Source organism: Panicum virgatum, chromosome 1K, assembly GCF_016808335.1.
Source record: "Panicum virgatum strain AP13 chromosome 1K, P.virgatum_v5, whole genome shotgun sequence".
NCBI classification, from domain to species: domain Eukaryota; kingdom Viridiplantae; phylum Streptophyta; class Magnoliopsida; order Poales; family Poaceae; genus Panicum; species Panicum virgatum.
In genome coordinates, this window is record NC_053136.1 from 16655798 (window position 1) to 16682399 (window position 26602).

A 26602-nucleotide genomic window follows, 5' to 3' on the forward strand; every position below is an offset into this window, starting at 1 on the left:
TTTTTTTTAACCGCTATAAATTTAACATGTCGATACACAAGTATATGAATTAGAAAACACAACTCGGGTAGGTATTAGCAGAACGCGGAAGGCCACGGATAGAGATGCGGGCACTCCAATGTATGGGCTGTCGAGGATCCAAAATTTCCTATATCTATGGGCCTTGGATGGGCCGAGTGCATGGTGGTCCGTGGACCACCCGGACCACCATGTAACTCCGCCACTGCTGTTGACCCTGTTGATCTTGACCCGACAACAATGTGCTAATTTCATCATGAGCTTTCTCATGTACATACTGGGGGAGATGGTAGTAAGCATCACACCGGACCTGAAGACAAGGTACATGATATAATTTGATATCTCTCTGCTCATGTGCCTATGCTTCTTCATTTCATTAGAATCAGTGCTATCATTGTCCTCAAAGTAGTAGCATATGTCTGTTGCAATGTGCCAGATGAGCACGCATGTTGGGAAATCAACATCGCTGCTGATGGTCTTGACTAGTGCTTTTCTTAGCCTTCCAAAATCTGTACCTTGGTGTTTGTCCATCCAATCCTTAAGGGCCAGCCCACCATGGGAGCTAGCAATGCTCCATTTCTTTCTTGTTCCCAAGACTAAAAGGGTAAACGTTGTCCTCCGTCTCCTGAAGTTTCTCTAGCTTGTCTGGCAAACCACCCAGGGCACGCGACCTGAGCTTCTCTGGGCTCGCAAGGTAGAGACAAAAAGCACGCTCAGCGTACTTGAAGCACCCCGAAAGGAACATGAGCACCATGGCAGCCATGAGCCGGCCGTCCGGCCAAGAAACCATGGCCACGACATAACCGGCGACTGCCACCTGGGAGACCAAGATTAGCAGGTGGCGCTTCCACAGCTCGTTGTCTTTCCTTGACAAGGCGGTGATGGTGTCCTGCCCACCCAGGTGGATGAGCATGAACGGCGCCCAGAAGGACATGAGATGGTGGCCTGCCTGGCTCGCGTAGACCGCGAGGTGGCCAAGCACGAAGATGGCCACAGAGTCGGCCGATAGGTAGACCAGCCACACGACGGTGTGCAGTAAGGGTGACGCGCTGCGCCTCCGCAAGCCCGCAAAGAGGAAGAGGAAGACTTGCAGGAAAAGACTGATCAGGACCAGGCAGTGTTACAAGTAACGGCGACTAAACGATGAAACAAGTAAGATTAATCATAACGGAGGCACACGATTTTACGTGGAAAACCCCTCCAATGCGAAGGGAAAAAACCACGGGCGCCAGCCAGCAACACTTCTCACTATTATCAAGAGTTTGGGTTACAATGCCGTATGACGGCTTACAAGAGAATAATAGAGTAAACCCTAATCGAGGGTCCGGCCCTGCCGTTGGCTTTACTCGGGCCTCCGCTTCGCTACAGCAAAAGTCGGCCAGCCCAATATGAATTTGGAACATATCCAACAGGCAGTGGATCTCCCACACGTTCCAGAGCTCTTGGAAGGCTGGTACCAAGCTGAAGTTGGAGTTCACCATCAGCCAAAAGCACATGCATGATCACAAACTTAAAAACATATATGAAATCACGTAACAATCCTTGTTGACCTAACAGTCTAGCTAGCGATGGTCATCCTCCTATGATGTGGCGGGTCCAGGAATTGTGCAAGAAGGTGTTATGACAGATTAAAGAAGGATTCTCAGTATAAAGTTCAAGCAAAATGATATATATAGCATATAGACGTAAGACTAGTGACACAATAAACAAAATAGAAGTAAAGAGCACACAACAAATTAATTAAACAATATAAAATCTTTTAGGGAGACAAGTAATAACAAATTAATGAAGGGAGAATGATGTAAAATGCAGCATTTGTGCACACTGTATTCTAGTCAGTCAAAGTTTAATTTCTGGAACCGAGATTCAATCAAATTTCAATGGGCTAATATACGGAAGTACTCAAACTAAAATTAGCGGACCAATGGGCGGTGCTTCATATCCCCAGCATGGGGTGCATCTCCGCCTCTGTGTGACTGTGTACACCCCTACTCATCACAAGAAGTTTAAGATTTCCGACTCTCATTGCCTTTCTTTCCTTAATTTCTCCTCAAGTAACCCAGGGTTTTGTAATCTACTTTGGAGAATCCCTGAGGATACACTCAGATTGCTATTATATTTGAGACAATTCGATCTAAACAAGATCAACAACGGTTACTTTATTTATAAAATACGTACACTGCATGATATTGAAATTATTGAAGTTAACCGTCATCATCCACTAGTACAGAGAGGGTCTTTGATCCTTTGCACTGTCTCAGCCGCCTTTGGGCTCAGGACTAATGAAGACTTTAGTCCTAGGTCAATGGCTGACCAGGTGGCCGTGGGGCAGGGACATTTAGTCCCGATTAGAGCCACCAACCTAGACTAAAAGTTTCTCATTTATCCCGATTGGTGGATCCAACTGGGACTAAAAGCTCCCGGACCTATTGGTCCCAATTGGAACCACCAATGCCGGGACCAGAAGCAGTGCTTTTGTCCCGGTTGGAGCCGAACACCAGGGCTGGAAACTGCTACCCATTTTTTTCTTTCTTCGACATGCGTGTCTCCATTTATATCTTTCTCTCTCATCTCAATCTCTCCCATCCTCTCATTTCTATCTTACCTCTTCCCTCTCCCCCTCTTTTCTTCCTCAAGAAAGAGCCAGAGAGATCAAGGGGCGTGGTGAGCCGCAGCGGGGGGCGGCGGAGCCAGACGGAGGGCGTGGCTAGCCAGAGCTGCGAGCAAGGTCAAACACCCAGGGGCGAGCTCGGGATGTGGCAGCGCCTTGCATCATGAGCGAGTAGCGCTGGCGGCGAGCGGCGGAGCCAAAGTGAGGGGCGCGGCGGGAGGTCAGGGACATAGACTGCCCTCACAGACCAACACTGGTTTTTTCTGCACACTTTGTCCTCGTGCGCACCCGGGAAGAACTTCCCAGTCGGTCACTTATCTCCAAATTACTCCGGGCCAAGCACGCTTAACCTTGGAGTTCTTTGGAGATCGGCTTCAGGAAAAGAAGTTGCAACTTATTGGTATGAGTATCCTATTAATCCTATTAAGCCCTGAGTAGGGATGTTACAGCGAGGCGCGTGGCCAGCTAGAGCGGAGGGCCAGGCCAAGTGCCCGTGCGGCGGTGGCTTGGGCCCGCGGCGAGTAGGGACGACAACGCTCCCCGTGAGCAGCGGCCGCTCGGCCCTCGTTAAGTTGAGGTCTGGTAGGTGTGGTGCTTTTTTCATCAAAAGGATTTGTTTTTTTTTGTTCTTTTTTCAGTTGTAGGAGGAATTGTAGTGGAGATTGGATGTTTGTGGTATTGTTGTAGATAGTTTGAGTTTGAGTTTCTGCGAGAATAGAGAAGCACTTGTGTGTTCTCTTGATGATGAACATGGAAACACTTGTATGATTATTTCTCATTTTTTGGTTGAGTTTTGCGCCGAATGCTTGTCTTGCAGTGGTGCCATAAGGATGAGGACTTTGGGGCCGTCTACAGGGTACACGGGCTGCCGGAGAGCCGGCGGCGAGCATGTTGGCATGCAAGTAGGGCGGTGTGGAGCATTGGGGATTTTATTTTACAGTGTTCAGTCCCGGTTGGTAGTGACAACCGGGATTAAAAGTTTTTTTTAGTCCCGGTTGTACCGACTGGGACAAAAGATTGACACATTTTGTTCCGGAACAACAGTCCCGGTTGGAAAACTGGGACTATTCCGTGTTACCAACCGAGACAAATGTTATTTCTGTAGTAGTGATAAACTATATGCTACACTATAGGGGCAGCCAATCTTCATTGTGTTGCAAACTTGCAGTTTTTCAAAATTTGAAAAGGTGGATCCTGAATCCACAAGTTTGAAGTTGGACCGTCTGGCATGTCTTAAGTTGAAGCCAATAGAATAGAAATTTACAGGTATTAATTTTTTAATTGAAAAATGAAAATAGGCATTCCAATGGCCATTAAAGTGGTGGGAGGTGATGGGATCATATGTTGCTTTCTAGAGTTAACGATACACGCGAGCTTTTCCTCATACTGCCTTTCAAGTTAACAATCGCACACACACACACACACACACACACACACACACACACACACACACACACACTAGTGCATGTAGGTTTCAACAGAACGCATTGCTGTATGTAATAATAATCATGCACGGTATGTATAGACAGAGTCATGCCATAACAACAACTAGGTTCTTTTCCATACTAAATAATTCATCGAACCCTCATGCATGTATCTATATATAGAATACTTATTATAGATTAACTAATTGAAAACAATTAAGAAGTTCATCCCGTTTTACCTGAATTTCGCCACTGGATTATTATTGCCCCCGCTAACTACCTCTCCACCTGTCTTTAGTGGCCTCATTTTAATCAGGTGGAGACGACGCAAGCACACAGCACATGGTTGATGCTTTGTTTGCTGCACTCGTGCGTAATAAATATACGCTTGTAGAGTTGGGGAGAATGTCAAGTTCATTTGTACTTCTCGTGATACCGGACGATGTTTGTATCACTACCAGAAAAACGAGCATTCGTCCAACACGTTACTACCGGTCGCATTTTCGACCGGTACAAATGTGCGGTGTTAGTACCGGTCATAAAGCACAGTATCATCAGAGCTCATTTAGTACCGGTTTGTAGCCTCAGCCGGTATTAAATGGAGGCATGAAGATCTTCTGAAAGCCATTTAGTACCGGCTTGCAGATTCGACCGGTACTAAATAACATTATCATAATTTAGTACCGGTTGAATAATCCAACCGGTACTAAATCTCCCCTCCACCGCCAGTCGTCCTTAAATATCCACCACTCACGCCACATCTTATCTCTATCTCCATTCTCCTGCTAAGTCCTCTCTCTCTCCCTCCCTCCCTCCCTCCCTCCCACCCTCTCCTCGGGCAGGCCGGCATCCCAGCGGTGTGGCCCTCTCCGGCGATGCGTCGGGGCTAGGCCGGCCTCCCGGCGGCGCGCGAGGCCAGGCCGGCCTCCAAACGGCGCGGGGACCAGGCGGCACGCGGGGCCAGGCCAGCCTCCAGACGGCGCGCGGGGCAAGGCCGGCCTTCCGTGGCGCGCGAGGCCACGCCGGCCTTCCGGCGACGCAGGGCCATGCCGGCCTCCCGGTGGTGGGCGGGGCCAGACCGACCTTTGGAAGGCATGTGGGATTGTGAGATGTAATTTGTGATTGTGAGATGTAACTTGTGATTGTGAGATGTAATTTTCTGAAATTTGTGATTGTGAGATATATTCTTCTGAAATTTGTGATTGTAAGATGTATTGTTCTGAAATTTATTAGTGTGATTGTAATATTTGTGATTGTGATGTGATTTTTATTGTGATGACCGGTGTTGTGGGAAAAGAAAATGAAAATGAAAAAAAGAGGTGGGAAAGGAAAAACTAGTTTGGACACAAAGGTTTTTAGTACCGGTCGGTAACACCGACCGATACTAAGCAACCTTTTAGTATCGGCCAGCTCGGCCGGTACTAAATGACGTACCATTTAATACCGGCCAAGCAGTACTGGTCAGCTACCTGGTACTAATGGGGGGTTGCTGACTGGTACTAGAAGCCAATTCTCTAGTAGTGTATACTTATGTCTGGAAGCATGTAGTAAGATGCTTTCTTTGCTAATGGGCTAGTGCTCATATTAACACTGTTAGAAAAATAAGCATTCGTCCCTACACATTAGTACCGGTTTACTTTTGGTCCGGTACTAAAGTCGCCCGGGATCATTTTAGTACCGGGTCCAAATTTAAACGCTCCCCGAGCCACTTTAGTGCTGGGTCTAGACATTGGCTGATACTAAATGTCGCCTTTTAGTACCAGCTGGTGTCTTGGCCCGGTACTAAATGGTATTCCACGAGTTATTCAAAAGGAAATTAAAATTCTCCACTAAAAACCACATGTGATGGATGTCTAGGTGGGATGGTAAGGAAGCTATACGTGAGGCTGGAGGTTGTGGGTTCGAATTCTTGTGACTGCGCATGTGCATTTACTCGGGATTTCATTGCCACTTTTTCTTGCAGTGTAATCTATATATGAATTATACATGTGAAAAAATCAAACTGTCCATTTAGTACCAGCCGTAGTAGCCGGTACTAGTGCCGTTTTTTCTTGCAGTGTAAGTAAGAATGAAAAGCTATATATGAATTATACATGTGAAAAAATCAAACTGCCAAGCACTACACCAATCCAGTTTTACCTTGGCGGCCCCAATTTTTCTTGGCGGTCGCAATTCAGCCGCCAAGGAATATAATGTTTCCTTGGTGGTAACAACGAACAACCAAAAAAATGTGATTTCCTGGCAGCTTTTGTTAGCCGCCAAGAAAAAATGAGTGTTTCCTTGGCTGTGAGACCTAACCGCCAAGGAAACTATGCTTTTCCTTGGCTGTTACGCCCGGCTGCCAAGAAAATGGTATGTTTTCTTGGCTGTTTCAGTTGCCCGCCAAGAAAACAGTCTATTTCCTTGGCTGCTTCGCTGAGCCGCCAAGAAAATGGTGTATCCTTAACTTTTTTAATAAGCTGTCAAGTAAATTTTAGTGTATGCAAACTGGATAAGCAACAATCGCTTATTGTGTTAGGGTTATTCTACATTACCTAGCAAATTGCAATACGATAAATGCACATGATCAGTTATCTTGCTTATAAAACTTACAAAACTAGGGTAAGATATTTGTGGAATATGGTGTATATCTATATATTTGTTGTATAGTAGAATGCAATAATATGTGAACTATAGGTGTTAGAATTTTTTCTTAAAATAAAGCACCCTTAAATAGTACACATGGGTTTTCTTGCAAATTTTCATCCGATATATCTTTATGATCGTTCTCCATGTCGATTCAAGGTCTTCCAAGTGCACATATAATCATGTAGTCCTTATATATATTTTTTATAATATGACATGCATTTACATACACATAAAGTATTTTATAGTTGTTTGCCAATGTAGGTAACATTTACTCCTCAACATGATGCAATACTTACATGTGTTACCCTCTCTCCTTGCTCGCAAACTTTAAATCATATGCATCTCCTCTAGTCTCCACCCTCCGTACATGTGCGTGTCACCGCCTCCACCCTCTAGTTGCATGGCCGCCACTGCCGCCACATCTCCGCGCATTTGATCATCGACTTTGGTGTGGTGAAGGGTCTCCCCGACTAACCTACTTTCGGTGCTTAGTGTTCACAAGCACTTGGAAGTTGTTGGTCTCCTCCTCGAGGGACATGCGGCACACATGATAGGAACGAGAATGATATTTGTGCATGATATTGCTGGGATTGCCCATAATAATCGATAAATTAGATAGCCTATGATAGCTTATAGCTTGTATTAACAATGTTAAATATGATGGGTTAGGATCGCTAAAGGGCTACTGAATTTTGACGTACAATTAAACAATCAAGATATTACCGAGCAAATAATTAACTATACGTGAAATGAATCTTATTATTCCACATGCCAATAAAACTATGCAAATGCCGTGTAGAGTTTTGTTTGTGTGCATGCTTCCCCTGTGCTTCACCAGCTTCTGGCCAGCGGCAGACCAAAACAGCTGCCACGTTCCTATAAAAAAAACAGCTGCCATGTCTAGCGCTCCAAAAAATTGCAGCGCCTAGGCAAAAAAAGTAACGCGCCCACGGGCCGCGCCCAACTGCATCCTCCCGCGCAATGGGGGCCTAAAAATCACAAGTCCCGCATGTACCCATATAGATAAGAAAACCCTAACTCACAAGCCTCCGCCGCCACCAGCTCGACCTCGCTCCTCCAAATCCTCCACACCGCCAACCTCAGCATCTCGCATCTAGCAATCTGTCCCGTGATATGGAGTGAGCGGTGGTGCCAGGTGGGCCCATCACTGGCGCTGCCGTGAGGGGACTCCTCTGCATCGTGGTTGCCGGCCGGCGCCGGCGCCGGCGCCGTGGTGCACGTGGCTGATTGGTACGCTTCTTGCTTGCTTCTTGCTCGTAGTTGTCTTGCTTGCTTCTTGCTCGTAACTATCCTGCTTGCTTCTTGCTTGGTACATTTTTTTTCTTTTGCTTTAATCAATCTGTTCATTTTGCTTCCCACGATGTGAGGAAAATCAGTTCCAGATTAGTTAGATTTTGGACTGATTTCTATCGATAGAGGCTAGATTAGTATTTCCAAACATACAAATTTTGATTTAACCGAATCCTCCGGTAGCTGAGAAAGCAAAGGGGCTTTAGGGATGCTTAAATCTAACTTTTCTTGCTTGCATTTTTTTAAGGGACACTGGATCTGAGGAGCCCATCATCTGTTTGAGTGGCACATTCGAGATCTTGCTGATAATTTGACTATTTGATGAACACACCCTCTCCCACGAACTGCAGACCTTTCTGATTAGCTGTAAGTATATCAGTATAGTTAGATTCTTGATCGATTTGTATCGATGGAGGCTAGATTAGCTTTTCCAAAAATACAAATTTTGATTTAACTGAATTCTCCAGTAGCTGAGCAAGTAAAGGGGACCGTAGGGAGTTTTAAATCTGACTTTTCTTGCTTGCAATTTTTTTGAGGGACACTGGATCTAAGGAGCCCGTCATCTGTTTGAGTAGCACATTGGGGATCTTGCTGATAATTTGACTATTTGAAGAACATACTGGTTCCCTCTCCCACGAATTGCAGACCTCTCCAATTAAATAGCAGTAAGTATATCAGTATTAGTTGAATGGTGCATTTTGATTGAAATAGCAGTAGTGTGTTAGACATTGTCTTGAATGCACTTGTTTGTTATCTGCATATTCATCTTCACTTTTGACAATAGAAATTCTATCCTTCTAGTCGTGTTTTGTTGATATGTGTTACATTATTTGAAACTGAAATATTCTATTTACCTACATTTTTTCTATGATTGATATTTGTATAAAATTGTTGTGACATTGAAATATACCATCTTTTTAAATTAACACAGAACGAGAGTAATGGCAGACCGTGAATGGATGTATAGTGGTTGGTCTCGTGGGCAGCCTCCTTCTCATGAGTGGATTGAAAAAAACAAACAATTTTCTAGATCATGCATTCTCAATGTTGGGTCTGGTTGAAAATGACACCATTAAGTGCCCGTGTGCCTTGTGTCGGAACTATGTTAGGCACAAAAGGTTTGATGTAGAGATGCACTTGTGTAAACATGGGTTTAGGGATAACTACAGATTATGGACATCACATGGAGAGAGTCATGTTGAAATTGGAAGTGATGAGAGTTCAGAGGAAGTTGATCGTATGGATGATATGTTAGTTGACCTAGGTGCTGACCATGCGCCGACAAGTGATGATGAGATTACGCCCTTTGCTCGGGCCTTTTATAGGATGGTTGATAGTGCTGATCAACCAGTCCATGAGAACACAACACACTCATCTCTTTCTGTTGTGGCACGTTTGCTAGCTTTGAAATCGCAATACAATATGTCAATTGCACACTTTGAAGCAAACTTAGAGTTAATTAATGAACTTCTGCCTCCTGAATCTAAGGTTCCCAAGGACTTTTACCAGTCAAAAAAATTATTGGAGGGTCTAGGTATGTCTTATGTTTCCTGTTTTTGAACCATTTGTTATGGCAAGTCAAGTTGAACAAGTGTACTATTTGCCTTATGCTTGTAAGAGTAGAGCAGATCTACAGGACTGGTGGGTTACATATCAGGTTACTCCACGTGGCTATATTCCCCTAGATGATAACAGCGATGGCTCAAACCCTCCTGCTGGTCCAATACAAGAAATGTCATTTTTTCAAGAGGAGGGATTGGAGGGCACATTTGTCATTGATTTGGATATTGAGCTAGATAATCAGACTTCTGTTGTTTCAGATGAGATAACTGATCCTAAGGATTCGGAATTTTTGTCCAAATTGAATATTGAAGGTGATGGTGAACAAGCATTGGATGATGAAGATACATACGAAGAAGATGAAGAGGATTTGGATGAAGACCATGATGATCTACCTGAACATCCAGCTTATGATCCAAATGATTATTGAATATTTTTACTTTCTTGCTGTAACTTTTGGAACTTGTGTACCTTTTCAAAGTAAACAAGATTTGTGTTCAAGCGTCCATTACACGTGTTGCTGCATATCAATATCATGGGCAGAAATTGTCCTTTATGTGTGCTGTTGCAAATTTCTGAAAATATGATCTTTTGTGATTGAGATATACAATGTACTAATGGTTTTGTTGATGATAATGCAGAAAATGCATGGCCTTCAGCACAGAAAGCTTACCAGCAACAAGGATGCAATAAGGGGTGGAAGCAATCAAACTGGGTGCACTGAAAGGAGCATTGCTGCTGCTGGTAAGTCCAAAAGAGCTAACACTAAAAGGGTTGGAGCTCATACTGGGAGCTCGGAAAGGAGCAGTGCAGATGGTTCTAACTCCAGAATGGTTGGAGTTGATGATGGTCACACTAGAAGGATCAATGCTGATGGTGTGGACTCCACAATGGTTGGAGGCGCCAACGGTGAACACTCTGAGAGGAGCAGTGCTAATGGTATGAACCATGAAAGGGTTGCTAATAGTGTCAACTCTCAACTGAATGGCACTAGTGATGGGGCCAACTGTGAATTAAATGGTACTAGTGATGGTCTCAACTCTCCATTGAATGGTGCTAGTGATGGTGGTAACTCCCATGGAAATATTGGTTCCAAACGAGTTCGCTTGGATGCTCCAAAAAGAGGGAGGGCAAAGATGTCGCGGACAGAACTGAAAATGGCTCCGCGTAGTGGGCGGGTGGAGCTTGCACCTAGAGGCCATCGGTAAGTACATATGAGCTCATATTTGTACATTACCACATTCTTGTAATTCTGCTGATTCAAAATATGAGGAATGTGATGATACACGAGCACGCACAATTGAACTTACAGAAGAATAGTACCTAACTTGTCGGTTGGAATGGTGCAATAAGGCAACTTGGGCCTGGTTCTCCAAATATTGGACCACTGACGAGTACAAGAGAAAGAGACAGAGGGCCCAAGAGTCGTGCATGAGTTCTAAAGATAATGCTCAAAACAGAGGAGGTTCAAGGAATTTTACAGAGACACAACAACTTCTGATATTTAACCTTATGTCTTGCTTGAGCCATTGACCTCTACAATATTTTCCCTTGCATAATTTTTTGCTTCCCTTCTTGTAGGAACATACTTTTGGTCCTGAGAAGAGTGGCACATTAAACACATATGCTGTAACGAAATCTAGATTCAAAACTGTAGACAGCACTGGAAAGGCTGGTCCCATTCACAGCCAAAAAGCACAAAGCCGCTTGGTATGCTTTGCATTATTTTCTTGATTACCTTAGCTTCTTTTCAAATGTTTTTGTCAATTTATAATCTATAGGTCCCTATCAGTAGTATCTGATCAGCTTTACTCTTAATTAGCAAATATCATACATTCTGGTGCAGTTAATATCTTTAGTTATTTTAGGATGGCTACAAAGTGCTAGTTCCATAATAATGGTACAATAAACATTTTTCACATGTCTATATTTTGCTGCTTTTTTAGGATGACTACAGATAGCTAGTTCCAGATGAGAATTCACATGAACTTGATGGGAAGGTGCTGCACATTGTAGGAAACGGCATGAAGCATGGGCGTGTTCCAATAGGCGATGGTGCTGTGGACAAGGCAGCCATTCTAATACATAGTAAATATGTACCTTTTAAACCAATCAATCCTGCTGATTATGAAAAGGTGCTCAAAGAAAATGAGCAGCTGAAAGAGACTAATGGGATACTCATTGAGCAAATTAATGTTAATCATGCACTGATCATGGTAATAATTGTTTCATTGCTTCTATCAAATAACATGTCCTATGCATGTCTCTTCATCTGGGTACATTTTCAATTGCAGAAAATGTATTCTGATTTTGGAAAAGAACCACCTCCAGAGCTGTTGGGGTGTCTAGGAAGTCTTGATGCACGTCGTCAACATGTTACAAATTTTCTTCAATGATTGTAGTGTCCAAGTTTTTTGCGTTGATGGTCTTTTGTCTAGAGAATTAATACTGTTTGGTGGCAGAATGACAATATGAGTTGCAGCAGTGAAAAGGTGGCTTCTTGTTGATTAGAAATGTCAGCCTTAGTTTTAAGTTCATGGTAAGGTAGCCAAAATCAGATTGTCTTGGCTAATTCCTCGGTTTTGCTTGCCAAATACTTTATTTCTTTTTGTTAGCTCAGATCAGATTGTCTTGGCTGATTCCTCTCGGTTTTGCTTGGGAATATGTTTAGTTCTTGCTTTGCTAGGAATTATCTGTGTTGGTTCACATGGTACAAATTTTCTGCACATCATCATGGAGACTTTACTGATCTTGCAGGCTATTGGATCTCCGCATGGATGCTCCCACTCTGTTCATGATAGGAGCAACAATGAGAACACAGATGAAAGCGATGATGATGACTATAGTGAAAGCGATGACGACGACGATGGTTCCTTTGAAGGAAATGGCGATTATGATCCTGAATTAGAAGGCGAGGATGATGACGGCAATGAAGTCGTCGGAGGCGATCGTTGATAACTATTGCAGTGACTGATCTACAAGCAGCAAATGGAATTGGTATAAGACCCACGTACTAATGCCGACTAAGTACTAGTTGCATGCATGATGTGCTGTTAACTTCTTTTGCTCTATTTTGGTAGAAGCTAACATATGATGTGTAGCTGAGTTTTTGCTGAGTATTTTGTGAGTGTGTGTGATGATGACATGTAGGCATGATACAATATTGCCATCCAGATTATATGTAGGTATGATGATGTGGTGATGACATGTTTGCTCTATGCAAACTGGACTTGTACTGAGCAAATGGTTGTTGGATATATGATCCGTACATTATTGATGCAATCATATATCCAATTTGGCTCAATTGAATTGTGACTTTGTTTGTATTTTCCTAGTTTTGTGTAAATATATTCCTGCTAATTTAATTGCTGAAAGTGAATTAACTTGGCAGTTTACTGCCAGGAAAACAAAATTATCTTGGCGAGTCTAGCTGCCAAGTTAAATATGTTTTTCCTTGGCAGTTGAGGGCCGCCAAGGAAACAATTTTAGTTGGCAGAGATCAACAGCCAAGCAAAGATGTTTACTTGGCTGCTCACGGCTGCCAAGGGAATAATCTAACTTGGCAGGGGACTACCGCCAAGGAAAACATTTAAGTTGGCTGGACCCTGCTGCCAAGTAAATAATTTAAGTTGGCGGGGTGCGACTGCCAAGAAAATAGTTTAAGTTGGCAGGGAGGGCCTGCCAAGAAAGATGATTTAATTGGAGGTCTGAGGCCGCCAAAAAAATAACTTTACTTGGTGGTTTGAACATTTTCTTGGCGCGTTTGAGATTTTAGTGTCACTCCGATTAGCTTGGCGGCCAAACCACTAAGAAAAGAATCCTTGGCAGCTGGCTGCCAAGTATATCGATTTTCCTTGGCACTCTATACTTGGCGGGCTTTGTTGGCAGCCGGCCGCCAAGAACATTTACCTTGGCGGTTTACCTATATTCCTTGGCGGATTTCGACCGCCAAGGTAAATCTGGTTTCTGGTAGTGAAGTAAAATAAGAATACGTACTACGTGCAACAAGATAAGATAATCGTCAAACGATACTAGGTTATATATTGCAGAGAAATCGTCCATCTTCTAAATATATTTGATTAATAGCCAAACAAATTAGAACTCTAGTACAATGTATCAACGAAAAAATAATAACTTTAATTTTAAATATTGTCATTTTGGGCGATATTTCTGGGTAGTGCCGAGTAATGAACATGCGGGATGGAGAAATATTAACGTCAAAATCATTGGGGCACCCCCTTTATCCTCTCTAGAATTTTCTTTTTTTTTCTGATTTATGCATGCTAATATTGATATATGCCAGCCTATTTAATTTCCTTACATATTGCTTTTATCGAGCTGAATTAAAATCTTTTACCCTCATTAAAACCTGTAATAGCTTATGCGCTATTGTAATTCTTTCTAAATGCATGGTTATTCAAATATGACTTTTAACTAATCATTAAATGTTCATCCGTACTCGCTTATAAGATATCTCGTCCATCATATATTTATATGATTTCATTTTCAACTCATTAAAATTAAATATGGATGCATGAATGCAAAATATGGATGCATGAATTTTTGCTCATGCGGATAGCATGAATGCAAAATTCTTGGTTGGTCTTTAGAGTATGGCATCAAATAATGTCCTCTATTGTGGCCCTAGATCTACCTCTCTATATTCTTTGACATTGCTTCTACCGCTCGCCTAATTGGAATCGGTTCTTGCTCTTAGCTAGTTTGCTCTCTATATTCTTACATTGCTGCCACCGCTCACCTTGGAATCAGTTCTTGCTCTTAGCTAGTTTTCTCTCTATATTCTTTGACATTGCAGCTACCGCTCACCTTGGAATCAGTTCTTGCTCTTAGCTAGTTTTCTCTCTATGTTCTTTGCTAGTTTTCACGCAACTGCTTTAAAATCAGGAAATAAACACTACTCCAGCACCGCATCACCATCCGTTCAAAATGGTCATCACCGCAGGATTGAGTGGCTCACTACTAGAAAAAGAGGCCAAAAGTCCATCCCAAAAGTATCAGTTTTTCTTCATACCGGTACTTTTGGGGTGGATGAAAGCCAATGAAGAGCCTAAGGTACCGGTTGGTAATACCAACCGGTGGCTAAGGCTATCCATAGGCACCGGGTGGTATTTTTTTTCATGTTTGGTTTCATTGCATGATGTGTTATTCTTGGAAACAATGTCATGAAACTTTACATTGAGACTGGCCAGAGAGTCCACGAATCACCAGCGCAGATGCTCCATTTAAGATGACTTTAATAAGTGTGGACCGTAATTCCTCCTTTTGTGGCCCATATAAATCCAGCCCATTTTCTCGTACAAAAGAGTGGTTGTTTCGTTCAAGTTTCATTGCATTTTATGATGTACCTATGGATAGCCTAGGCAACGGTTGGTATTACCAACCGGTACCTTAGACTCACCCATGGATTATTTCAAAAGGAAAATATATCCCTCTCAATCACAATTGTTGTGCACGTGAGATTGTAAGGGAGCTATGCGCGAGGCAAGAGATCGTGGGTTCGAATCTTGGTCGCCACACGCGCGCCTCTTCCAAGGTTTCATATGTTTTATTTGACCAAAATAACTTTGTTACTAGGTGGAACCTTCACTCTGTACCAAAGGAGGCCTTAGGCACCAATTAAAATACCTGGTGTCCTAGGCACAAACATTTAGTATTGGTTTCGCAGTACCGGTTCCAAAACTGATACATAAGGTCATTTTCAACCGGTACCTAAGGCCTCTTTTCTAGTAGTGGCTGTTCGATTTATGTTCTCGGTTCAGAACCGATGGTGCTACCGGTTTGTGCTTTGAACCAGCCCCTACCCCAAACCGTAATTGCCTTGGCGGCCAAATACCACCACGGAAAATACCAAAACTGTCAACAAAATAATCTTTTTTTAGCAAAAATTGTGTGGCCAAGAGCCCCCGGGGGGAGGAAATGATCCTTAGCGGCCTCCCGCCAAGCAAAGTCTGCCAAGAGTAGAGCGCTAAGAAAATTCCATCAACTTGATGTCCAGCCGCCAAGTACCATTTACATGGCGGTTTGGGGGCCAAGAAAAGTAGAGCACCATTAAAATTTCCAAAGCGATAAGAACATGTACCGTCCGCGCCAAGGATATAAAACTTTACTTGGCGATTGATGGCCGCCAAGAAAGTTATTAACTTGGCAGCCTTCAACTGCCAAGAGAAGGTATTAACTTGGCAGTTGATGGCCGCCAAGGAATGATATTTACGTGGCCCTAAAATTATAATTTTCTTAGCTGGCAACTGCCAAGAAAACACATACCACCAACAAAAATTGTAAATTTAAAAATATATTATCAGTTAATAACTTAATAATATTGTTTGGGTCAATAATTAATTCAAATTGTATCCATCAAGCATTCAAGCCATCTCAAGTTCCAATCATCAAGGTAGCGACCAGCAACATATCATCATTCTTTCAAAAATAGTAAAGGAGCAAAATATGGCACATGCAAATACATTGTCGCTGATGCAGCAGCTTTACTGAACATAAATATTCAAAAATATTCCAATAGCAAATACAGTTGTTACAATCAACTCAGTTGAAAAACTATTAAATCAAACTAACAAGACTTGATCTAGTCAACACTTAACACAAAGGTAAAAAGATCTGTAAGGAACATAGCCTCATTAGGCCATTGTTTTGTGGTTTTGGTGATTGTGTGACAACATAATCAATGAGACTAATAAGTTTGTGAGATCATATTTATAGGATTTTTCGGTTCCATGGATGTAATTTGATGCGTCCAATTCGCCATCGAGATATGTCCAATTCGTTATAGAGATGCCAAACCATAGTGAAAAATCAGCGTTGCAATGCATTGGACAAGTATCAGCAGAATCAGCTGCACCGGTTAACTCTGTGCAGTAATCTGCATTGTCAGAAACTGAAAGACCAGCAAGCTGCAAATGATTTCTGTTTGACTTCAGCTTGTTACTCCTGCAGCCAAATGAACTTGTATGCGCTGCACCTTTGACGCAGTAAAAGGGAAAGAGTTAGAAAATGAGAACAGGCAACAAGGCACTGCAGACTTCAATAAACTCATAAACAAAAGCAGAAGGATACAGAGATTTAGATCAGTGCATGTAGAAATCATAGGACCAACATAGAGGGAGGATTACCAGAATGCCAAATTAAGGGTGCTCGATCCAGACTATTTTCCCCATGCCACACAACAGTAGCGGGCACTCAAGGGCAACAACAGCAGCATCAACGAACAACCATCAGACTGGGCAAGCAAATCAACTGAGAGCGGGAGCCCGAGGCAGATCGGAACTGAGGCGCCGTGAGGAGGAGACCAAGGAGTAGATCAGAACGGACAAAGGAGGACAGAGAGTGGCGCCCGGCGATCTTCCCGGCAGGCGCGTAGCTGCTCTGCACGGGCTGCGGCGCAGCAGGAGGCGCTGCACGGGCGGTGGCGCGGCAGGCGGGGCTCGTCAAAAGAGTGGCTGTGCAGGGCATCGATTCAGATTGGGGAGAGGAGGATAGTTATTCAGTCACATAATAATCATATAAGTAGATATAGTTGCCACAACTTTACAAAATCAGTTTCATAGTTCAGTGGTAAAGATTGCAACATGTGGTTCTACAGGTCGTGTGGGTTTGAGTTCTGTCTGCCAAGAATCGCAGGTTTATTTTCAATTTTTGATTTTGACGAGGCGAGGCCCAGCGCTGGCTGCAGGCCGTCCAGCCCGTTATGTTGGGCTTTGCCAGCAACCCACTGCTGTGGTCATAACCCGACTTAGATTTGATGACTTGTCTTGCTGAAAAAATGTGGTATGTTGGTCTAGCAGGCTAGAAAAATGATATATCGAATTACATTTTGCCTGGGCCAGAAAAAAGAGAAAAATATAGGGAAAAAGGGTCATGCGGTTGGGACCTAGGCTGAGAGTAGGCCCACTTTAGCAAGTCGGAGTGGGACCCACTCTAATCGTTTCCTTTCCTTTTGAAAAAATTGTGACATTTAACTGTTGGTCTTAACGACAAAATGAAATTCGTTACGATTTTGGCATCGGATTAGTTTGTGACGATTTGTAGTTAGTCTTAATGACGAATACCACATTTTTGTCACTAAGTTGTAATGCCTCTTATAAAATGTCATAAAACCGAACAACATAACGACGAATATGTCTAATGTCATTAGGTATTTGTCACAAAAGGTGATATTTGTTGTAGTGAGCGCAGACTTTGGGAAAGAGTAGTAACGTGCAATTTTGCTACAAATGCGAATGCTTTGTATCACTGGGAGCTCAGCCATCACCATGCGAAAGCAAGAAAGAAATTGGCTATTTATGTTCAGGCTCCTGGACACTCCTCTTTTTCTGATATTCACAATCGTAGTGAGGAGGATTGTCAAGCTGACCACTGGGAGAAACAATTCGAGAATTTACTAATTTTGAACCAGTTGCTCTTTGCTTCAGTGATCATCATACGTTATCAGCCTCCCTGTGTATTAGTCTGGTAACTCAGGTTCGGGCTGTTTTATTTCCAACATTCCATGTACTTGGACAGTGTGCTTGCCTGCTCGGTAACAGGGTAAGAAAAACGATGCAGTTTGTGTTCATCTTTGAATTGCGATGTCCCCTCATTGCCTCACGCCGAATTCGATTTGTATGGAGTTCATGGGTTTTGCGTATTTTCGTAAGAAAAAGTTGCAGCTTATGCAGGGTTACACCACGTTGTCTATTTTTAGTGCATCCGATTCTTTGCAGTTTAACCTGAGGCAGCCCATGTTTCTCGGAACAGGCCCAGGGCGAAAATGCGCCACGGGATAAACACGTCTCGAATTCAAACGGCCGCGGGTAATCCCCCACCTTTCGCCTCATCCAAATCCCCAATTCCGCGGAGGCTGCAGATCGCCCGCCATTGCTCGATCTCTCCCGTTCTTACCGAGCACCGCCTCACCCGCTCGTCCCGTCTCGCGAGGCCCCACAGATGGCGAGGCCGGCGGCGGCGGCAGGCCCTCCCGGTCGCGCGGAGCCCGGCCACCACGACGCGCCGATGCTGCTGCGCGTGCACGTGATGGAGGCGCGGGGCCTGCCGGCGATCTACCTCAACGGCTCCAGCGACCCCTACGTGCGGCTGCAGCTGGGGCGGCGCCGCCCGCGGGCGACCACGGTGGTGAAGCGGAGCCTCAGCCCCGTGTGGGACGAGGAGTTCGGGTTCCTCGTCGGCGACGTCACCGAGGAGCTCGTCGTCTCCGTGCTCAACGAGGACCGCTTCTTCGGCGCCGAGTTCCTAGGGCGGGTGCGGCTGCCCCTCACGGCGATCATGGAGACGGACGACCTCTCGCTCGGCACCAAGTGGTACCAGCTCCAGCCCAGGAACGGCGGCAAGTTCAGGAGGAAGAGGCGTGGTAGTCCCATCCGTTTTCCCTTTTCCCATGGAATCGTCAAATCATCAATGCTTCGTCGCGTAATAGTATCTAAAGAAATCGAAACAGTATCCAAAGAAATGTGGGTAGGAGTATGGATGTTATACATGGATTACACCTCATAATAGGCACTCTACTTGTTCAGGGAAATGAAATCATATTGCCTTGTTCTTGTTGTTTTTATAGTAAAAATTCGCGACTTCCTAGAGCAATGCCTCCCTAATTGACTGATTTTTTTTCGGATTCAAGAGTCTCTGTCCCCAATCTACAACTGTTCTGTTATCCCCAATCTGATGGATGCTTTACTACATTATTAATCATTTCAATCTTTCTGGAAAGTGAAATGCAGTGGTAACTCAAGGTAGCATTATTCACGGTTTAGTTATATTTCCTTGCAGGTGAAATTTGCCTGAGGGTATACTTATCAGTTAGGGCCACCCTTTGCGAGGACACACATCAAGCTCCACCGCAACTTATCGATGATATATCGTGCAGCTCATATAGATCAGTTGCAACTACTGACTCGTCATTATCAACTACTACCGGCAGTCTGGATCTTTCAGCCTGTGGCAGCATGGATCGGGCATCCCTCAGAAGTTTGGATGGTTTGAACCAAAGCATCATGGAGCAACAAGGCTCTAGAAGCACAGGACCACCATCCTGTGTCAGCACAGAGCGGTCCATTCTTCTGGACCCTGAAGAAGATGAAGGTAGCTCCATTGCTGATACATCATCAGTAGTTGAGGTCATGTCTCGATACTTCAGGAAATCTGCTGATGCTGCACATTCTGTGGCATCCGATCCCGTCACAGACCAGCTTCGAGATGCAAAAATGCATTCTGACGCTCGTGAAAACGGAGAGAATTGCATGCCGCCTGAGGCCAGTCTTCACGAACTACTGAAAACTATGGAGTCCAAAGACCAAGCTTGTGAAATGCCGGCAAACTTGCCTGGTGGTGTATTAGTGGATCAATCTTACAGCATCGCACCAGCTGAACTGAATTCATTGTTGTTTACTGCAAATTCAGATTTCTGGCCAGAAGTTGCCGAACTTCAAGGAACAAGTGGATTTCACATCGAGCCTTGGAAACATAAGAATAGTGAGAATTGTTTGAAAAGAACATTAACTTACACAAAAGCTGCAAGCAAATTAGTTAAATCTGTTAAAGCCACTGAAGAGCAGAAATACTTGAAGGCATCTGGAAATTCTTTTGCAGTTTTGTCTAGTGTTAGTACTCCTGACGTTCCTTGTGGTAATTGTTTCAAGGTGGAGATATTGTACCGTATAATACCGGGTCCTCAGTCTGCTTCTGAAGAACAAACCACACAACTTAATGTAAGTTGGCGTCTGAACTTTGTTCAGAGTACGATGCTGAAAGGAATGATCGAAAATGGGACAAGACAAGGCCTTGCAGAAGGATATTTACAGTTTTCTGAAGTACTGTCCCGGAAAGTCAAGGTAGCTGAGCTTGATGATGCTAATAGCAAAGATAAAATCTTAGCTTCTCTGCAACCGCAGAAAGAATCAAACTTGAAGCTGGCTGCCCGCTTCCTTGGGAGCTTCGCATTCATATTTTCTCTCAGTACAGCACTGTATATTATTACACATCTTCATCTAGCCAAACCCAATATGGTGCATGGGGGACTTGAATACTTTGGTATTGATCTTCCAGATTCCATTGGAGAGGTTGTATTTTGCATCATTTTGATCATTCAGGGGCATAATATCATCAAAGTAGGGCGACGTTTTTTGCAAGCCTGGAAACAGCGTGGTAACAAATCTCCCTATTCTAAAAGCAGTGGATGCTTAATTGTCTTTGTGATGGACAATCTAGTAGATGTTAATCAAGAATGAAGTGAACATTTTCTCAATTGAGTCTTCTAGACGATATAAAAGAGCAAATTATTCATATTCGAAAATATGGTTCATTCAGCAAATTGTGAAGTTCTTCATTCCCTTATGAGGAAGACATCTAATTTGCATTTTCCTTATTTCAATATTAGGTAGTGATCATGGAGTCAAAGCTCATGGAGATGGTTGGTTATTGACAATTGCACTTATTGAGGGAAGTAGTGTAGTAAGTGCTGGTACACCTGGTTTGCCTGATCCTTATGTAGTTTTCACCTGCAATGGAAAGAGGAAAACTAGCTCAGTCAAGTACCAGACGTCTGAACCAAAATGGAACGGTAAGTATCGATTCTGGGTTGAGTTTCCTCTAATCTTAAAGATAAAGTAGATCTTGATCTTCTAAGAATTTTCTTGATTCTTTGATTTTTCAACTCTATAGAGATATTTGAATTTGATGCGATGGATGACCCTCCAGCAAGGTTGGACGTGGTTGTGCATGATTCAGATGGTCCAAGCAATGAAACTCCTATTGGTCAAACAGAAGTCAACTTTGTGAAAAACAATTTGTCAGATTTGGGTGACATGTGGCTTCCTCTTGCTGGAAGGTTTCCCCAAGGGCACCAGCCAAAATTGCATCTGCGGATCTTTTTGAGTAACTCACGGGGGACTGAAGTTGTTTTGGATTATCTAGAAAAAATGGGGAAAGAAGTTGGCAAGAAGGTACAAGCTGTTCAAAATTCGAGGAAAAAGTTCTCCAAATTTGTTTTAGTGCCACCACAATGCATTCTAATACTAAACTTGCATGACTGAATGTTCAGATTAACTTGCGCTCAGCGCAGACAAATTCAGCATTCCGTAAGCTCTTTAGCCTTCCTCCCGAAGAATTCCTCATTGACGATTTTACTTGCCATCTAAAACGGAAAATGCCACTTCAGGTAATAATGTTATTACTTTGTATGTGTTGAGTTGGCAATTTGGCATTGATTTATCACGGTACAGCTGAATTTTTGCTCAGAATAGGAGATACCGTCTTGAAATACGTTATTACCATTTATTTTTCACCATCCAATATGCAGTGCTGGACCTTGCATATGTGAAATAAATCAATGTAAACCTTGCACATGAAGTCTATATACCATGTTTCCGAGTGAAATAGGGTCATCGCTGTACACCTTTTGATGATTTTTGTGGCACACTGTTACTGCAACTTGTTATCTCATTTTTATCCTTTGCACCTGCTTTTGATCAGATTAACCAATAACTGAGGTAGTTGTCATTTTAATAGGGGCGGCTCTTTCTTTCCCCAAGAATAGCTGGGTTTTATGCCAATATATTTGGCCGGAAAACAAAATTTTTCTTTCTTTGGGAAGACATCGATGATATCCAGGTTGTTCCACCGAAACTTGCAACAGTTGGCAGTCCATCCTTGATGATCATCCTTCGTAAAGACAGAGGTCTTGAAGCTAGGCATGGAGCCAAAACATTGGATCCTCAAGGAAGACTGAAATTCCATTTCCAGACATTTGTTTCATTCAATGATGCTCACAGGTATTGTATGAGGTACCCTTGTTTTAATTTTCATGTTGATACCCCGAAGAGATATTGAACCATATTATGCATTTGTTTGAGACAATTATAGTTTAAGAACCTGATTTTATTGATCGTTATCACACCATTTGGTTCAGATGATTTTAAATAAGAACGATCATAAGTACTTTACCATATCTTTTTATCCTGTGCTCCTAACTCCTGATGTGATAGTTCCAATAATCAACTTGTACTGAGGCAGCATGGTTGACATGATGGAAAAAATACCTGGAATTTCTTTGTTGTATATATTGTTTAAGGTTTGGTTGGTGTTGTTTTCTGTTTACCGTACACCCTCCATCCCCAAAAAACAAGTCAGTCTAGTTTTATCCTAAGTCAAACTAACTTACCAATTTCACAGTGGGGGCCTCCCTCGCTGTGTTTCCAGGTTCAAAAAAAAAACTAACTTGCCCAAGTTTATGAAAATATAGACGTTTGGTATCATATATATTGATACATCTTCTGTATAAATTTGGTCAAACTTAAAATAGTTTGACTTAGGATAAGATTAGAATGACTTGTTAAGGACAGAGGGAGTAGTATGATTGCCAACCCCCACAGGCACACAAATACCTCTCTGGACTCTACGAACGCACATACACAGTTGGATAACCAATATCAATTAATCCTACTCATACTTTCAGGAACGGGAACTGTGCAGTAAATTAATAATAAATTCCTTTTTTTTATCAATATATTCCTTACTGGTAGATCACTATACTTTTTTCAGGTTCAACAAAGCATTGAGTCAACTCTCATGTTTCTGTAAGTATTTGCAATAGGCTTCTTGACATGTTTGTGTTAACATATCAAACATTTCTGTCAGGATTATCATGGCAATATGGAAAATGCGGTCATCAGGTCTGGAACAGAAAGGTGAGTTAATTGATAAAGAATCTGAACTGAAAGAGCTTCCCTACGAAGAAGGTTCTCAATTGGCCAACGATGATGTAAAAATGTCAGAAGTCTACTCAGCAGTTCTTTCTGTTGACGTGAGTCTTGCTGACTTGTGATCTTGTCAATGGACTCATCTCTGTAACTTTTATACAATGCAATGCAAAAGAATCTGCTAAAATCTCAGTAATTCTGCATTTGCAGATCAGTGGCTTGATGGAGATGTTCTCCGGAGGTTCACTGGAACATAAAGTGATGGAGAGAACTGGTTGTGTTGATTACTCCGCGACCGAATGGGAGCTGCTGAACCGGGACATATACCAAAGGCGCATCAGTTTTAGGTTTGACAAAAGCTTATCAAGATATGGAGGGGAAGCAACGACCACTCAACAAAAATATAAGTTACCAAACCAAGAAGGCTGGGTAATCGAGGAGGTGATGACCCTCCAAGGCATCCAGCATGAAGACTACTCTAGTGTAAGATAACCAAGCTGTTTTTGTCCAAAGCAGTCCCATGTTTTACCTCCAATTGTCAGGTCACAGTGTCTGCTGATATTGCAGATCCAGTTGAAGTACCACATGACGAGCACAGCCTTGAGACCGAACACCTGCAGCCTCAAGGTGTTATTAGGGGTTGCCTGGTTGAAGGGCGCTAAGCACCAGAAGAAGGCTGCAAAGAATGTCATTGCGAATTCCACCAACAGGTTGAGGGAGATATTTGTAGAAGTTGAAAAGGAGATTACATCAAGAAAAGGTACCCTTTCAAAGGAAACTGGTTGCCCCCAAGAATAGATTGCTGAATTCAGCACACAAATGATAGATGTTCAGAGTAACTGTTGATTTGGGAAAACTCTGGAACTCACTCTATTCCTTGATCTCTACATTTACATATATACATAATACATAGGCCATTGGGCCTCCACACACATACGTACAGCCCAACACTCCCCCTCAAGATGGATGATATCTATCTATCATTCCCATCTTGTCACACGCAGCATTACAATCTTTTCCTCCTAAACCCTTAGTTAGACTATCCGTTATTTGACCTCCAGAGTTTACATATCTTAATTCTATAGTTCCATCATCCAACTTTTCCTTGATGAAGAAACGATCTATCTCCACATGCTTCGTTCTATCATGCTGAATTGGGTTATTTGCAATATTGATTGATGATATGTTATCACACCAAACTCTCAATGGACCTTTTCTCACCACATTCAACTCTGATAGAAGATTCTTTACCCACAACATCTCACTTACCACAAGAGACATAGCTCTATACTCAGCTTCAGCTGTTGAACGAGACACAACTGATTGTTTTTTGCTCCTCCATGACACCAAGTTTCCACCAACAAAGACACAATAGCCAGAAGTCGATCTCCTATCATCAAGACAGCTTGCCCAATCAGCATCACAATAACCTTCTATATTTAGATGACCATGGCTCTTGAACATAAGTCCCTTTCCAGGGCTACTCTTCAAATATCGTAGTATACGATAAAGCACATCCAAATGCCCACTTCTTGGATCATGCATATAACGGCTTACAACACTCACAGCATAAGAAATATCAGGTCTTGTATGACATAAGTAGATAAGTATTCCCACAAGCCTTTGGTAGGTCTCTTTATTCACCAGATCACTAGACTCAGCACATAACTTGTGGTTTGGATCGATAGGTGTTGATGAAGGCCGACAACCAAGCATGCTAGTCTCACTAAGTAAGTCTAATACATACTTTCTCTGTGAGAGGACTATACCTTTTGGAGAACGAGCAATCTCAATGCCAAGAAAGTACCTGAGTTGACCAAGATCCTTCACCTCAAATTCCTCACTCAAATTTTTCTTTAGGTGATTAACTTCTTTTTCATCATCACCTGTGATGATGATATCATCTACATATACAGCCAAAACTACAATGCGCTGCCCAAAGTGTTGATAGAATACGGTGTGATCCCCATTACATTGTTTGTATCCCATTCCACACAAAGCACATCTGAACCTATCGAACCATGCTCGTGGAGACTGCTTGAGGCCATACAAAGATTTCTTCAGTCTACAAACCTTCCCGACTGCCTCAGGTTTTGAAAAACCAGGAGGGGTCTCCATATACACCTCTTCCTGAAGATCACCATGCAAGAAGGCATTCTTAACATCCAGTTGGTGCAATGGCCAACCAAAGTTTGCAACACAAGAGATCAAAGTTCTAACAGTGCTCATCTTTGCAACCGGTGCAAATGTTTCATCATAGTCAATTCCATATGTCTGACTATATCCTTTTGCAACTAACCTTTCTTTATATCTCTCCACCTTTCCTTCTGGGTTTTGCTTCACAGTGAAAACCCACTTGCAGCTAACACCTTTCTTCCCCTTGGGTAGTTTTACAAACTCCCATGTTTTATTCTTTTCAAGAGCTCTCAACTCCTCCAACATAGCTTCTCGCCATTTAGGATCCTGCTTTGCTTCTTTCCAGTCCTTACGGATTACTACAGACTGTAATGATGCAACAAATGCTCTATATGCAGGAGACAATGATGCATAAGAGACATAGTTACTGATGTCATGCTCAAATCCATACCTTGGTGGAGGCATACCAGCCTTAGCTCGTGGTTCTTTCCGTAATGCAATCGGCAGATCATCCAAACCAGATTCCTCAATCTCAGTCGAGGAAGTTGGTGACACATCAACAATCTCTTGAGGGGTTGCTGATTCAGGAGTTATTCCTGGAACTTCTTCTCGAGATGTACGCGTCCTCCTCTTATACACTCTCAATGGGCCCTTATATCGGGGATCATCACCTACAGAACTGTCCTCTTGACAAGGAGTTGGATCCAAGTCACTCGTCATTGTCTCCATTCTTGGTTGAGGAGTAGAGCCAGTAATCACTGCTTCCATTCTCCTTTGATTTTGCTCAATTGGACTACTTATGACATCATGGTTCTCCCCCTCTCGATCATCCTGATTTATGCTCAAATCATCAAATTCGAACAAGGAGCTTAAATCAGTCTTCTCACCATAATAAGGTTCCGATTCCCTAAATGTCACGTCCATACTTATAAAGAGACGATGTTCAGTGGGACTCCAACACTTATACCCCTTTTGACTTGATGAATAACCCACAAATATGCATTTCACTGCTCGAGGATCCAACTTACCCACCGAAGGTCTATGATCCCGAACAAAGAAAGTGCACCTTTGGTGGAATAATGAACTCATTCACTCCTCTTAACATCTCATAAGGAGTTTTCCACCCAAGCAATTTTGAAGGCGTACGATTGATCAAATAAACTGCTGTCATCACTGCTTCACTCCATAAAAAC

At 42.9% G+C, this 26602-nt stretch overlaps 1 protein-coding gene and 1 long non-coding RNA gene across 3 annotated transcripts; both read left to right on the plus strand.

Annotated features, from left to right (window-relative positions):
* The first annotated feature begins 7685 nt into the window (after positions 1-7685).
* On the plus strand, positions 7686-12878 carry LOC120697574. Of its 2 annotated transcripts, none has more exons than XR_005684551.1 (8): positions 7686-7932; positions 8240-8358; positions 8529-8657; positions 10194-10756; positions 11134-11262; positions 11499-11768; positions 11847-12091; positions 12310-12878. It is a non-coding gene; the product is annotated as an uncharacterized LOC120697574 (long non-coding RNA). The 2 variants fall into 2 exon arrangements; XR_005684552.1 differs by having other exon boundaries at positions 11569-11768.
* A 5632-nt stretch (positions 12879-18510) lies between these two features.
* LOC120653345 (C2 and GRAM domain-containing protein At1g03370-like) lies at positions 18511-24071 on the plus strand. Its single transcript, XM_039931107.1, has 9 exons — positions 18511-18931; positions 19348-20721; positions 20954-21136; positions 21238-21518; positions 21617-21733; positions 22084-22346; positions 23212-23377; positions 23484-23756; positions 23841-24071. The coding sequence occupies exons 1-9, from the start codon at positions 18511-18513 to the stop codon at positions 24069-24071; spliced, it is 3309 nt and encodes a 1102-aa protein (XP_039787041.1).
* The last annotated feature ends 2531 nt before the right edge of the window (positions 24072-26602 follow it).

Coding starts and splice junctions, on each gene's coding strand:
- LOC120653345 (XM_039931107.1), top strand. CDS start 18,511: ATGGCGAGGCCGGCGGCGGCGGCAGGCCCTCCCGGTCGCGCGGAGCCC. Junction 18,932..19,347: donor GTTCAGGAGGAAGAGGCGTG/GTAGTCCCATCC, acceptor ATTTCCTTGCAG/GTGAAATTTGCCTGAGGGTA. Junction 23,757..23,840: donor AGCATGAAGACTACTCTAGT/GTAAGATAACCA, acceptor CTGATATTGCAG/ATCCAGTTGAAGTACCACAT.